This window comes from Solenopsis invicta, chromosome 3, assembly GCF_016802725.1.
Source record: "Solenopsis invicta isolate M01_SB chromosome 3, UNIL_Sinv_3.0, whole genome shotgun sequence".
NCBI lineage: Eukaryota > Metazoa > Arthropoda > Insecta > Hymenoptera > Formicidae > Solenopsis > Solenopsis invicta.
In genome coordinates, this window is record NC_052666.1 from 16,545,107 (window position 1) to 16,559,298 (window position 14,192).

At 34.9% G+C, this 14,192-nt stretch overlaps 2 protein-coding genes across 2 annotated transcripts in view; one reads left to right on the top strand and one right to left on the bottom strand.

Annotated features, from left to right (window-relative positions):
* The window catches only part of LOC105202791, a 153,811-nt gene extending 139,654 nt beyond the window's left edge, over positions 1-14,157 (top strand). Inside the window, 1 exon segment of the mRNA XM_039446872.1 lies at positions 11,145-14,157. The gene's annotated coding sequence lies outside the window, so the exon portion shown is untranslated.
* On the bottom strand, positions 776-5,775 carry LOC105202761 (E3 ubiquitin-protein ligase RNF216). The gene is made up of 7 exons (XM_011171424.3): positions 5,305-5,775; positions 2,412-3,131; positions 2,111-2,347; positions 1,655-2,031; positions 1,291-1,551; positions 1,031-1,208; positions 776-876 (listed from the first exon to the last, which is right to left on the bottom strand). Exons 2-7 carry the CDS (start codon positions 3,102-3,104, stop codon positions 850-852), a joined length of 1,773 nt encoding a protein of 590 aa, XP_011169726.1. The 5' UTR covers positions 3,105-3,131; positions 5,305-5,775; the 3' UTR covers positions 776-849.
* Positions 14,158-14,192: the final 35 nt, after the last annotated feature.

Genomic DNA, 14,192 nt, shown 5'->3' on the forward strand with positions numbered 1-14,192 from the left:
GCTTCCGCTGTTGATACGCGGTACACCGCACCGCGCCGCGCCGGTGGAGATACCAGTTTGGTATCGAGGCACGTTGTACCCCGCGTTATGTCGCGTCAAAGCGCATATTTTGCGGCACGTCCTCGTTTCGCTTCGTCCCTCCCTTGCGTTACTCCGAGCAAATGGATTCTATCAAGTCTCGTTTGCAGTATTATAAATTAGTTACCAGCCTCGCCGCGCAATGCAAATAATTTCAGCCGGGACGGCTGTATGCGGGCCCCTCGCGCGGTCAACTTGGCGAGGCTCGGTCTGAGGCTGTCTGATCGGTGGTGGTTTACAAGGTAGACGCCTAACGGAACGCGCATGCACGTTTTCCACGACGCGAATAATAAAACGACTGCGAATTTGTACACGCGAACGCGCGCCGGACGAGCTCGACAGCCGTCCGATTCTCGGCCGACTCGCAGGCGGAAAATGCCAGCCAGAGAGCGGCATTTTCGTCGCGAGCTGCGAGCGGAACGCAAGCGGTGCCGTGCATACGTGCGTGTTTTGGTGAGAGACCGGTCCAGGCTGCAATCGACACCGACAGGAGAATTTAGTTCGCCTCGACCTTCCCCTCGCGGGGTGGCACCGAATAGATTTACTCGTCCAAGCGTAACGAAGCATCAATGCTTCAGAATTAATTTGCCATGATTGCTGTACAATAATAGATATAACAGATATATAAAAGAATTACTTTAATAGGTTATTACTTAAAAAAATATATAAAAGAATTACAATAATTTAATAATAAACATTATTTCAGATATTATAAATTAATTTGTTAAAAACGTATTGTTTTAAAATTTTATTAATAATAACGCAATGTTATCATGGCCTCGCATTCCTGTTGGGCATCTGAAAATATTTTCCAATTTTAGTACATGATTAAGTAAAGAAAGTATCTTTAAAATATGAAATCTTCATATAAAATACGATATATTAAAATATCTTGTTAAGACAGTTTAGAACTAATATTTTATGTATTATATATTATGTATTGTATACGTACCCTTGGATTAGCAATATTTTCATGAGGTCCTTTGCTCTTAGGCGGTAACTTTGGTAAAAAGGCATCAATATTTATATCAATGTCAGGATCTTTTTCTTTCATCTGATTCACAGTTTCCCGACAAACTTTGATTACAGACTTGGCATTCATACGCTTATTATCACTCCATAATGGACAGCTGTGTCAAAAATAAAACAATATAAGATAATGTTTGACTCGATCGCATAATACATATTAATTTGCACATTATCTAAACTTACAGATTTGAAGGTTCTGCTCCCTGACCTTGAAAATGCTTATAGTCGGTTACTGGTTTATTACATATATAACACATTTTGGCCCCACAAATACATTCCATTTTATTACAACCTTCTTCCTTGTAAAATATTCGATTACAACGGTAGCATTTTCGTACCAAAGCTTCGGTCATCTTCTCTTCCAAGTACAAACGTGCGGCCTCCGATTTTTTTTCAATTTCCGATTCGCATTTCCGTGGTATGTGATTAAGTTTCTTGCATAATCTAAAACAGAAACAATTTATTATATTGTGCAACCACATGTGTTTACAATAAAATTCAAAGACAAAAACATAAACTTTGTAATAATAATCAAAATTACCCTTACCGGCAAGATTCTTTCATGCATTCTGGATTGAGGCATTTGAAAATTTTATCTTCAGGCGGTGGTATAGATGCAAAATGACAAAATGGGCATGACACTAAACCTTCAATTCCAGCAGCTTCTACCTCAGCCTCTTGCTGCTTGCAAAGTAAAATACTAAATTTAGTTGGCGGCAGCACTCGCTGAAGTACAGACATAGGAAATTCACTGTCGCAATGTAACAAGCAATTGATGCGCGTTTTGCCATCTCCTAATGTCACATCTACACTCTGTATAATACATGAATTGCAAAATACATGACCGTCCTCGCACGTGGAACACTTTGATGGCATACATTCGTTATCATAACAACACTGACATTCCAACAGTTCATTTTGTGTCTGAAAAAAATTAACAAAAAATAATGATTTATCTGAAAAACAATTTTTATTTTCTGTTTTGAAGTTTCTATTTTTGTACCTTAAGCTTTTCAAATTCTTCTTCTTCTATTGCTTTTATCTTAGCTAAATAATTTTTAATCTCTGTTTTGTGTTGGATGAAGGCACACTCCTGAAGAATTGGTATGTTTTCTGGTACATCCAAATTTTTATTGTATTTTCGTTTAGATTTCAAATTAGGACTGAGCGCTTCCACAGCCTTTGCAGTTAAACTTAGATTATGATTATGTTGACGATATGCCGTCATCAAAGTATTTACCTGTAAATAAAATGTATAAATATTGGACACACATCTTTGTATATTTAATAAATTAAATAGTTACCTTCAATGTGTTGTAATGATTTTTGAGAAAGTCCGCTGCATCCAAATTAAATTGGCAGATTCTCTTATCATTTTCGAAGTGCGAAAATGGATCTGGAAAAATTTTTAAAAAATTTTCCACTTTGAAATCTGTAGTGTATTGCGTTTGTTGTTCTGTGACCTTCTTTTTTTCCAGATATTGCTGTTTTGTTGGAAAATCAGGGTTTTCCAATTTTGCTTGAACAAATGTATTAAATTGTTCATCATTGTACATTTCTTCAACCTTGTTTCTTAAGTATGCAGGATCTGCTTGAGGGAATATCATCAATAAATCCTTATATTTCTCATTTATATCATACGCCGGATTGGGTTCTTTTTCGATTTGCCGAATTGGCTCAACATCATTTAAATACTGTTTGTCACAGTTGAGCAACATCTCAATTAAAGTGTCCAACAATTCATCCGGTCTTTGATTTGGCTCATCTTTAACGTGTGTATGGCACAAACTTTTGATGTAATGAGTCTTGATGCTCGTGAACATAGGTATTAGTTTGAAATACATACTAGCAGCTTTCTCATTTAGTATTATTTCGTTATGGTTAACATCTTCTAGTAAGAGTTTCGGCCTCTTTTCCTTCATATTTATTTTTATATTTTTATCGGTATTCTTCGTTATACCTTGTTTCCGTTGTATATTATTTGCAACAGTATACATATTGGCTAGTAACGAAAATTGTTTGAGCTGAAAAAAAAATGAATTACTATCTATGTATACGTATTAATAATAAAGCTGAGCTGTATATACAGTGACCATATTTTCCTCGAGAAAATAAAGGACAAAATTTTAAGACTTTATTTTTAAATATTTCTAAATCGTTTTGTGGTAATTAAGAATCGAAGCATTTCAAAATTTTCTTGTGTAGTATATCAGAATAAGGAACTTTGCAATTTTTTTGCACTTTGATAATTTTAAATTAATTCAACTGCGTTGGAACAAACCCTTTAAATTTGGAATAGGTTTGAAATAACAAAAAAATGAAAACGGATCCAATCTGAATTTTAACTAAATGTATAGTTATATGAGAAAAATCATCTTTATGTACATTTATATTTTGTACATTTTTAACAATAGTATTTATACATATATATTTTTCAACAAAAATAATGAGTCTTTTAATGAATTTCTGAGAAAAATATATTTGTTTTAAAGAGCTATCATAATTGTTTAAAAAATCATAAAATTCTTAATAATTCCATAATTGCATTTTATACAAATAATACAAGCTTCAAGAGTGTCAACTTCAAGTTGGACTTTTTCTATACTCCAAATATTGTTCATTATTAATAAAATATTCTCTTAATAGGAGCGTTTATGTCAAGGAAATATAAAACAAAATTCTATGATTTTTGAAATTTTTTTTTTTTCAACAACTTCTAGTTTAAATTAATTGAATAAATTTGCAAAAGTGCCAATAGCAATTCAATATATCAGAATTAACTTTACTTTTCTTTTTCTGAAACACACTGTGTTCTATCGCTTTTGTTAAATGTAAACATGCACCTGTATCGTTTTTAATACAAAAAAATATATGATAATGGCTGATTTACAACAGTAGCTCTCTTTGATAGCACCAAATAACTAATACTGCTCTTGTATAAAATTAACCCTTACTAGTCAACGTAATTTTTTGTTCTTCACTAGCCAACGTGGGCTCATTCGCGTTTTACGCTTCTATTAAAAGAATTTAAAGTAATGAGATGATTTCCAACTCTAATTTTATTTAGTTTCAACCTTCTAGTATACGATTAATAAGTGAAATGACAATAACAATTGATGAAACCATATAATTTTAGCAAATATGTGAACAAAGTTACTACGATGCAAGGTAATTTGTAAAAAATCGTAACTTTCTTAAAAATTATTATAGAGAACTAATTCAAAAAAGGAATTGAAGCTAAAGGATCATATTTTTATAAAAAAAAAATGTTCCATTGGTTTGGATCCATAATTCAATGATTTTGCAATATGAAAAATGCTTATTTTTATGATATAAAATTAGCCGATAATATGGAATTTTTAATAAATGTAGCTTCAATTCTATGAGTTTAATGGATTTCAATACAAATTTAATGTTGAAAAGTAAAAATTACATCTTTATATTTATATATTTTTTAAAACTATATTTTTATACATATGATGCAATATTTTTATAATATTATCTCTATAACATAAAAATCAAATACTTTTCTTAATAAAAAGTTAAAAGCTACAAATATTGTGCAAATATAAAATAAAACATTATAAAAAATAAAAACATTATTTACTTTCAATTTTAGCACCTTCACCAGCCAAGTTGGATTCAATCGTGCATTATGAATTTTTCACACCATAACTATTAAAATAACAGCAGTTAAAAAGCGCTACTGCAGCGCCATATTTCCCTATTAACAAAGTTTTTTTAAGCGGGGTATAGGTGCATGTAGCGCGCATTGTATTCACCGGCATATGCAATGCGAGAAATTTTATTCAAATGCGAATGACCTCACGTTGGCTCATAAAAGTTAAATTTATCAACTGTTTTCATAAAAATTTATCTATTTGTACCATCTTAGATATTGAACGTTAATTGAAAAAAAAAATCCGTTAAAATAAAGGATAAATAAAGGATAGAATGTTAAAATAAAGAACAAAATTGAATTTTAGGAAAATTAAATAAATTTGAAGTACAGCTGTCTGAAATAAAGGACTGTCCTCTAAAATCAAGAAAGTATGGTCACTGTAGCTCTCTATCTGTTCACTTGAATTACAATTGTAAGAATCAAATTTATTGTTTATTATAAATTTAACGAGACTCTGTAAATGTACATTTGTAAAAGAAATTTACAAAGGCAAAAATAAATTGGAAAATTCATACCTGTGCAGCGCCTGAGAACGAGTTATCATTATAATTCGCACGTAAATGTAGAATTCAAACTGTGCTGATGTATGTAGAAGAAACTTTCACGAAAATTTATTTGACCACGTTGCGATTAACCATAGGCATTCACTGGCCGGTGCCTAAATTTTTCCACCGCGAATTGAAATCGCAACGTGGCCAAACGACTCTTACTCGCTACAGAGAAGACAAGATACTGGGGTGCGTTTACTTGGAACGTTCTCGCGCTGTAAACATCGTTTCATCCTCGTTTATAAACAAGGACAAATGATGTTTACAAGTGCTGTGAGCACGAAAGTGAACAACCAAGATAGAAAAGATGGACAGCCGAGATAGAAAATATTATCCTCGCGAGCATTTGAACGTTCGAGTATTTGAACGTTATATTTGAAAATGTAACACTAGACGCAACGTGTTCTACAGCTAAAGTTTCTGTAAAATTTAGTGAAAATTAAACGCACGCACTATTCAGCCGGTGTTCCTAAATAAATTTAATTAATCTACGAAATATAGATGTACACATTTTTACCTATTATTTTTCTTTTAATCTCAGATGTACCTATATCGTTTTATTTAACCTTTCGAATGTAGTAACTGCGCAAGAGTACTAATCGAGACTAATATACGTATACATAGGAAAACTTTCACGAAATCGGTTGAAAACATAGTTCAAGGATAAATACAATACGGTACAGTCATCAATAAGAGTGTATAAGGAAGATTATGGAAGAGACATTCTAATACAAAAATGTAAATATTATATATTATCTTCTCCAGCATCTCTTTGGTTAAACAGGAAGATAAATGTCTGGATAACAAGACATGTAATGATAAAGCTGAGATTGTCAATATAAAGTTTAGACAGTTAAACTGTTATATTGAATGGAATATAAAATTACAACGCCTTCTTCTTACTTCTTTCAAGAAGCTTAACGAATACTAAACGCGATATATTATATAGTTGAAGATTAACCCTTAACGGACACGTGGGAATCAAATTGATCCAGACGCATGAATGAATGAATGTTTCTCTGCTTCACTTTTGTGACTCCACCGCTTTCAGTATTTTCCTTCTACATCTTACTGGTCTTGACTTCAATCAAGTAGCATCAATAACGCTCGAATATTTTAGTTACATAGAGCGGTTCTTTTATCCCTTGAATCAAAATTTGACCCACACTTAAATTTATTTTATATCTAAATACAGTTTTTTATTTTTATTTAAAAAATAATTTATAAATTAACACATATTTTAAACATGAAATAATAATATAATTTGCAAGCATTAAAAACGTGATTGTTTACCCGTTTACATCACAAAAAATCACGTATCCGTTTAAGGATTAAAGTAACTGCTTAACAATTTATTTCATTATATCTGTCTCGTTCCAGAAAATGAGCGAACAAAAGTTCTATGCAGCCGCAATATCGATAGAATTGCATGCTCCGATTACATCATCGTGATCCTAATTGCGCGACCTCGGCGAGGATTTTAACGCGTAGCGCGGGTTAAGCGTTATCGAAACGTATCGCGTAATCGATCGATATTAATCATCTCGCGCTTTCACTGGATGACCTTTATAATCGTCTATGAAGAGGTTCCAGTGTAATTAATCATTGTCATCTTCAAAAAATTTAATTAAATTTGCGCTGTAAGACATGCAACAGTTGGACTCTTCCAGAAATTATCTGGGACTGGTGAAGCGTTTAATTTTTGTAACTCTAAACAATTCTTATACATTACGTTGATATTTTGTATAACTATTATTCTAATACACTGAGAGAAAAAATTCTTAAATTTTATTAAATATTTACTCGAATAGTATTAATAAAATATTTACTTACGGTACATAAATACTGTAGGAGAAAAAATAATTCTTAAATTAAATTAACTATAATGTAAACTTAATTAAATTTAATAAATGTATTGTTTAATAAATGTAATATTCATTAATGTACATTATGTGTACATTTAATAAGATTTATTCTAATAGTACTAATAAAATATTTGTTAAATGTAAATAAATTTAATTACATTTACATTTAATAAATATTTATTAAAGTTTAGTAATTTTTTCCTCTATGTATGTAAAATAACATGAAACCTCTTATTATGCTTGTTAAAGCCTCCATATGAGGAAGTGTTCCTTAATAAGTAGTTTTCGGGGAATTAAAAGACACAGTCGTATCCCCAAAGTGTGAAAATACATTACGTAAATTGTTCTAAAAATATTTCACATAAAATTAAGCATATGCAAAACATTCAAATGTAAAAAAAAAACATATAAAAATAAAAATACTTTATCTATTTACAGCGATGGCAATGCGAGTCTCGTGTCTCTCGCAGCAGGATCTTTACTCGAATCGATCCCGAGCATAGATACCGCACGGGCGACCCACGCTCGCCGGATCCGCTGCGTGCGTCGTCTCGTTGAGAAAAATCCGTGAAATGCCGTCTGCGGGCGCCGCGAGACGACCGCAAGTCGCGCAGTCCTGAACAAACAAAGGGACGCTCGGACGCTCGCAAACGAGTTTCGCGACCAATTATAAATTAAATCGAATTAAATCGACGGCCACCACGGTCGCGTCGCCGCGCCGGCTCACGAGGCCGGACCTTGGCGAAAACTCCCTCGCTTTTTACAACGCACGCGTATGTGCGCAAAAATCTTTTACGGCGACGCGCGTAATTGCAACGTGGCGAGGAGGAGTGATAAACAACGCTCGCTTCCCTCGCATGACGCGGGGCGGGCTGGCTCTTTCTCGCTCGGTTTTCACTCGCAGTCGCGCGCGTCGGATTTATCGGCATACTTAATTGCTGCCCGAGACGAAAGTCAGCCTCGAAACACGCGGCCCGCGTACCTTTCGTCATGCTTTTTCCGACGCGTTGTACTTGCCTGAGATACTCTTATCCAGTGTCCCCGCTGTGTTAGCCTCTTGTAGCTCGTAATTAGAAATATTCTCAGATTATTATTAGTTTTTTTTTTTTTTTTTAAAGAGCATTCAAACGAAATAGATCATTTCTAATTATTACGATTCTTAAGAAATGTTTCAAGCTGGTGGATAAATTTATCTTATCTATTGCCGACATTAAATTTTGCGAATGCCACTAGAGATTACAGAGGCATTTACCGTGAAAGATTTTTCATGAGTTCATTTAATTAAATGGATTTCTTTAATTAGTGAATTTAATGCGTAAGATAATATTTTTATTTATTCCAATTATCGCATGAGAAGCCGTTACGCAATTTTCGAGTCGTGCATTGCGACCTTTTCATTTTCTCCGCACGCCGCGAGCGTCTTTTCCGTCCGCTTTCAGAGAATTACAAACCCTCAGACTGATTATTAAGTCTCGAAGATTTAAGGCGGTGCTTTAAATACTTGGGCAGTAACATTGAACAAAATTCATTCCATAATGAAAGAGCGTGCCGATTTCGTTGTCCCGCTGTTTAACGTTCGACCGGCGCGGCCCGTTGGGCCCCGAGGACGTTAACCCACTAACTGGAAGATTATTTTTTTTCATCCACGCAACGTCGTTTGTGTGCCTTTAAAGGAGACCGTGATTATCATATCTTGCGGTTTCGGATGTTGTGATGTTTCGGAGCAATTTATGGCCTCATTTTATGCGTCGAAAAGAGAAGTTGATGCGGGCATTTGAAATGATATTCGACTCGTGCGTTATAACATTGACCTAGTTAGAAAACGTAATAAATAATAACACACATTGAATTAACGTTGAAGCGGGGAATGTAAATTTCAGCACTGAAGATTGCTTCATACATAAAGATGTTTCTTTGATAGAAAATTCCTTTCCCCTTACATTAACTTCTTACGATCACGGTGATATATCATATAATCAAAAATTCCTAATTATGTGCTGCTTCGCTATTGAGCGTGTCCAATCTTCAGGACAAAACTAATCTGCATACATGTATTAAATAACTGTAAACTTTCATCTCGGCCTTGGCAATGGCTCTCCTTCCCTCTGAACAATATGGACTTAACATCGGGAAAATCGAAGAAGTAACTTGATGAACACACAATAAATTACGAGTAGTACAAATATAACGACCGCGAGAGCTCAATATCGATATTCTGTTTTCTAAACCGGTATGCGATGGGATGCATCGAAGATCGAGGGAATCGGACAAGGGGGAGGATCCGCCGCATTCTGTAGCGCCAATTTGCATGACCGATGATCGGGCCGCTACTATACGCCAGTGACTAGGTGCATCATCATTACGCACTACCGAGATACGATCAAACTGTCGGTAATAACAGTCGCACGACCCCGCGCGCGCAGACGGGAGAGCAGGGTCGCGTTTATTAAATTACGTCAAATTATTGGTACGCGTCGGGGTATCCGGCCGAGGCCTAAACATAGAATATACCCTCGGCCTCGCTAGTTGTTTAACAGTGAGCAATCACGCTACTTTCCCAATTAGGCCGCTAATTTTATCAGGAAGCGTGTAATTGCCGCGCTGAGCCAAATTTGCGTGTAATACACTCGGCGCACTTTCCCAGAACCGCTTAATTATCGGTCAATGGCTAATCGTGCATGCGATATGAAATTAAGTCATCTTGCTGCATTTATCTTCCATTATAAAAAAATTGACGTACTGCTTCGGGATATAAAGCACAGCTTTTTGTCATTAAGATATATTTAATAGACTATTTGGCTGTTTGACTTGAAATTTAAGATTTTTATAATTGTAACTCAAGTCAATTGTAATATAAGTCTCTAAGAATTTTTCGGAAAAATACACTCGAAATGAAATTTCATATCTTGATAATTACTGAAGCGCGATACTTTTTAATTAATGATTAATTAATGAATTTTCAAGAACATTTCATGCGCCAGAATATGTCTTACATTTAAATGTCTAAATATATTTAAAAGATTTATAATTATTAATATAAAAGACTATTGTTTTATTATCAAATTAAGGACCCCGCAGAATCCTTATGGAAAATGGTTTTCGACGGAATTTTCTGAAACTGTGCTATATGATAGTTCTTGATGTGAAGATCAAAAGTGTCAATGGGCACAAGGTCTGAAAAATTATAATTTTTGAGTTACAGTCGTTCAAAGTTGGCGATTTTGCAGTATAAGGCTGCAATAGTGATCACATAAAGTGGTTTTTGAGAAAGATACGATTCAAACATATTTTTATGACACATAATAAGTGAACATTAATACAAGATTCATCAACATAACGAAATGTAAAAAGATGTAAAAATAAATATACATGTAACATATAAATAAACATATGTATATATTATACATATAATTGTAAAAAGTTGATAAATATGTACGTATGTAAGTAGGAAAATATATACAAGCATAATTATGTATGTACAAAGCTTTATATACCACTTTATGTGATCACTACTGCAGCCTCATACTGCAAAATCGCCAACTTTGAACGACTGTAACTCAAAAACTATAATTTTTCAGACCTTGTGCCCATTGACACTTTTGATCTACACATCAAGAACTATCATATAGCACAGTTTCAGAAAATTCCGTCGAAAGCCATTTTCCATAAGGATTCTGCGGGGTCCTTTAACTTTGTAAACTTTTCTTACCATTCTTCATTATATTTCACAAGTTTTTGAAAAAGAAAATTTATAAAATATGATTGAATGAAAATAAGTGTTACATGAGGCAGATTCAAAAAAGAAATTGATTAAATTTGTAACATATAAACACGACTTAATATTTAAGATAAATTTTATTGATTTTATCTTGAATATTTCTCTATTTATATTAATTTATATTTCAAGCATGTAAAGTGCGGTCGTTTTAATTCTGTTTGCAGATTCAACCGACGAAGGGCTGAAGAAGGCAAAGAGCGGTTCGGATCAAGAGCCGTGGATCTCCGGCGTCGTTCGTTCAACCAATCAAAATTCATAAGAGGAGCTCAAGGGAGAAAAATAGAAGGACGGGATGTATTTTTGCCAGCGATTCCGCCATTCTTTCAGCATTAATATATCGCAGCTGCGAAAGCCATTCAAACTCGTCGTCCGACACACGACAGCATATATACACACATACATACTTACACATATAATACATACATACACGCATAAAAGACCCAAAAGCCTGATCAGCGCCGCGTACTTCCTGTGATCGTCGATTAACGATAAGTGGAATAATCAAAAATAGCGACGCAGCGGAAGAGGATATGTTCAGGTCACGAAAAGAGAAGCGAATTACTAGAATGCTCTCGTAGAGAAAGGCGACGCCGTGTTACAAAGAGTATCGAGATCGGTATCGAGATGCGACGCGAAGCGAAGTAGTAGAAGCTGATACTTTGTAAGATCCCGACAATGGTCGATCTTCCGGCACGTACACACGTAATCTGCTCCATATAGAATATACTCGTTCATAAATCTTTCAGAAACATAAAATGCCTGTACAAATATTTTTCCTACCTAGCAAATTGAAAATTCAGCACGATCAATGTTATCCCTACGGCGAAAATATAGTATATCGCTTAATATTGTTTTGCATCGTTTGCTTGGTCTTCGTCTCGTTACGTGTGAAAAAGAATTTTTAGCTATGCAGATGAAAAATATTGACAATATTCACTATACTTTCTTTTAATAAAAAAATTAAGTAAATTTTAAATAAAATATGAATCAACTTTTAATGAGTTGACAAACGCTATTGATCGAAATAAACATGTTGTTATAATAACATTGTCGATATTTTTCTATCTCTAATGCGTGCACACAAAAGATGAAAGTTTTAATTCGTCATGGAAGCATATTTGCGTTACTCTTTACCATCGATTGAAGATGGAAATCGGTAGGTCGCGAAGAGGGTCGAATCTACAGGCGTATATAATCACGCATTGTCTGAAAGCTAAACACGATTTGCGTACTCGTAAATCACATCGCCTCGTGCACGAATAGTAGATTCTTTTTATAAAGAGACGCGCTGTCCGAGGGGAGCGTGCGGCCTGGCGAGCCGCGTAGTTAAGGATACGAATGCCATAATAATGACCAAGTTTTTATGGTTGTACTTAAGTCATACTTTATACTCTACTTTACTGTTAGGATGTTTTAGGTAAGTTACTTTATATTTCTATTATCAAAGTGTCTTTATCACAGTTATCGCTACCGTTTTCTTTCGCGTCGTCGAACTGAATGACTAATCGACGTCATTCAGTCCGACGACGCGAAAGATCGTCGAAGAATTATGGTAGAAGTTATGAAAATGTTGTCTAATACCACCTACCTGCACTTGTGATCGTACGTCTAACTTGAATTCGAGAGAATAAACTGAATGCTCGTAATCTATACATTATACAATTTTACATTTGTATAAATGTATACGTCATCTCGACAATAAAGGAAATCCTTTGGATGGTAATCTTTATTCAAAATATAGGAAATAAAGATTATCAATTAATAAATCAAATTGGACGAAATCAGGCGATTGAAAACACTGTTTTATTTGCTGCTAAAATACGAAAAGTTAGAAAAAACTAAAACTTGTGTTTCTCTATAGAATTCTGTCGAACGTAATTAACGAAGCAGTTTAAAATTATCCATCATCTGAGCGTTCAGTTATTCCCCGTGTTTTACATGTTGGACTCTTATTTTGCAAACTCAATTTTCGTACTGTGCGCCAGGAGCGAAATAATGTTGGATGAAATATGTACTGAAATTATATGCTGCACTTGCTTCCATCCCAATGTTAGAGAAGCCATCGACGAATATCGCCTGCGATCGCATGGTCGATAACAAACAAACTCTCATCGAAAGTCAGGTGCGAGACCGCCTCTCGGTTGATGGTCCCGACCAAAGGACGCGTTTGGACCTTGGTCTCATTTTTGTGATTATTTAATACACGTTAAGCAAACAATAGAATAGGTGAGCCTTGTTATAATTGAGTATGAGGATATAGCCGTTGTACTGGTTGGCCTTACAGAGACAATGTCATTCTCCGTTCAATAGCGGAAGAAGCGCAGTGATCACGACAATTTTATCTGAGATATTGCAATTACTCTCATCTATAATAATTAAATTGCTTATTCAGGAGCGCTGACAAATGTTTTTTTTTCAGCTGTCAATAGGAGTAAAGCTCCTTCGAAAGAAAAATCTGAAACAAGTGGCCTTCTTCAAAGGGAGAATTACGAGGATTATATTCGTTACAATGAATATAGCTATATTACGAGTGTACAATAAGTTTTTAGATTTATAATACGAAGTATAGAATTTATTATTATGAATACTATAACGCGTAATGAATTTGTATAGAAGGCACTCGGTCCCCTTTACGACAGAACTCTGTGTGTTATAAGCGTGTTCCGAATACGCTTATTTCGTACGTTGATGTTCTCGGAGAGTGTACAATTTTGCCATGATGACGAGCGCCGAAAGAACCTACTAAGCGGGGAAACTTTTAATACGCGATGTCACACGCGTTTACGCGTAGCTAGAATCCTTTTTCTAGTTCCTCTGGGGCATTGGATGTCAGTGGATCTCCATGCGAGACCTGGCCGTTTTAGCCGCTCCTCTTCGCGCAAAACGCAGTGGGTGCAACTGAAGCGAACGGGTCTGCGCTACAACTACACGATCGGCTCAGCGATATCACTTCAAATATCGTTCTCGCGGCGAAATACTCAGCGCGTAAGGGTCGAGGATCGTTGTGCCTTCGTGTATGCACGTTAAAGTACGTTTAATGATTGTAAGACGGGCAGACATCCACACTTTGTGATTCCATAAGCAGTTGTTCATTTTTTTATACTTACTTTAATGCTTGCCTAGGATAGAGCTTGTGTACCCTAAAGAGTGTTTCAATAAAAATCACAAATGAAATAACTCGTTGCGTTGTCCTCGTCTTCTTTATTAGTAAA

What these genes read in the sequence shown, in the direction of transcription:
- LOC105202761 (XM_011171424.3), bottom strand. Translation starts at nt 3,104, where the DNA reads ATGTATACTGTTGCAAATAATATACAACGGAAACAAGGTATAACGAAG. An exon ending in ATCATTACAACACATTGAAG is followed by an intron (nt 2,348 to 2,411) that starts GTAACTATTTAA and finishes TTTTATTTACAG; the next exon opens with GTAAATACTTTGATGACGGC. An exon ending in TGCATGAAAGAATCTTGCCG is followed by an intron (nt 1,552 to 1,654) that starts GTAAGGGTAATT and finishes TTTCTGTTTTAG; the next exon opens with ATTATGCAAGAAACTTAATC.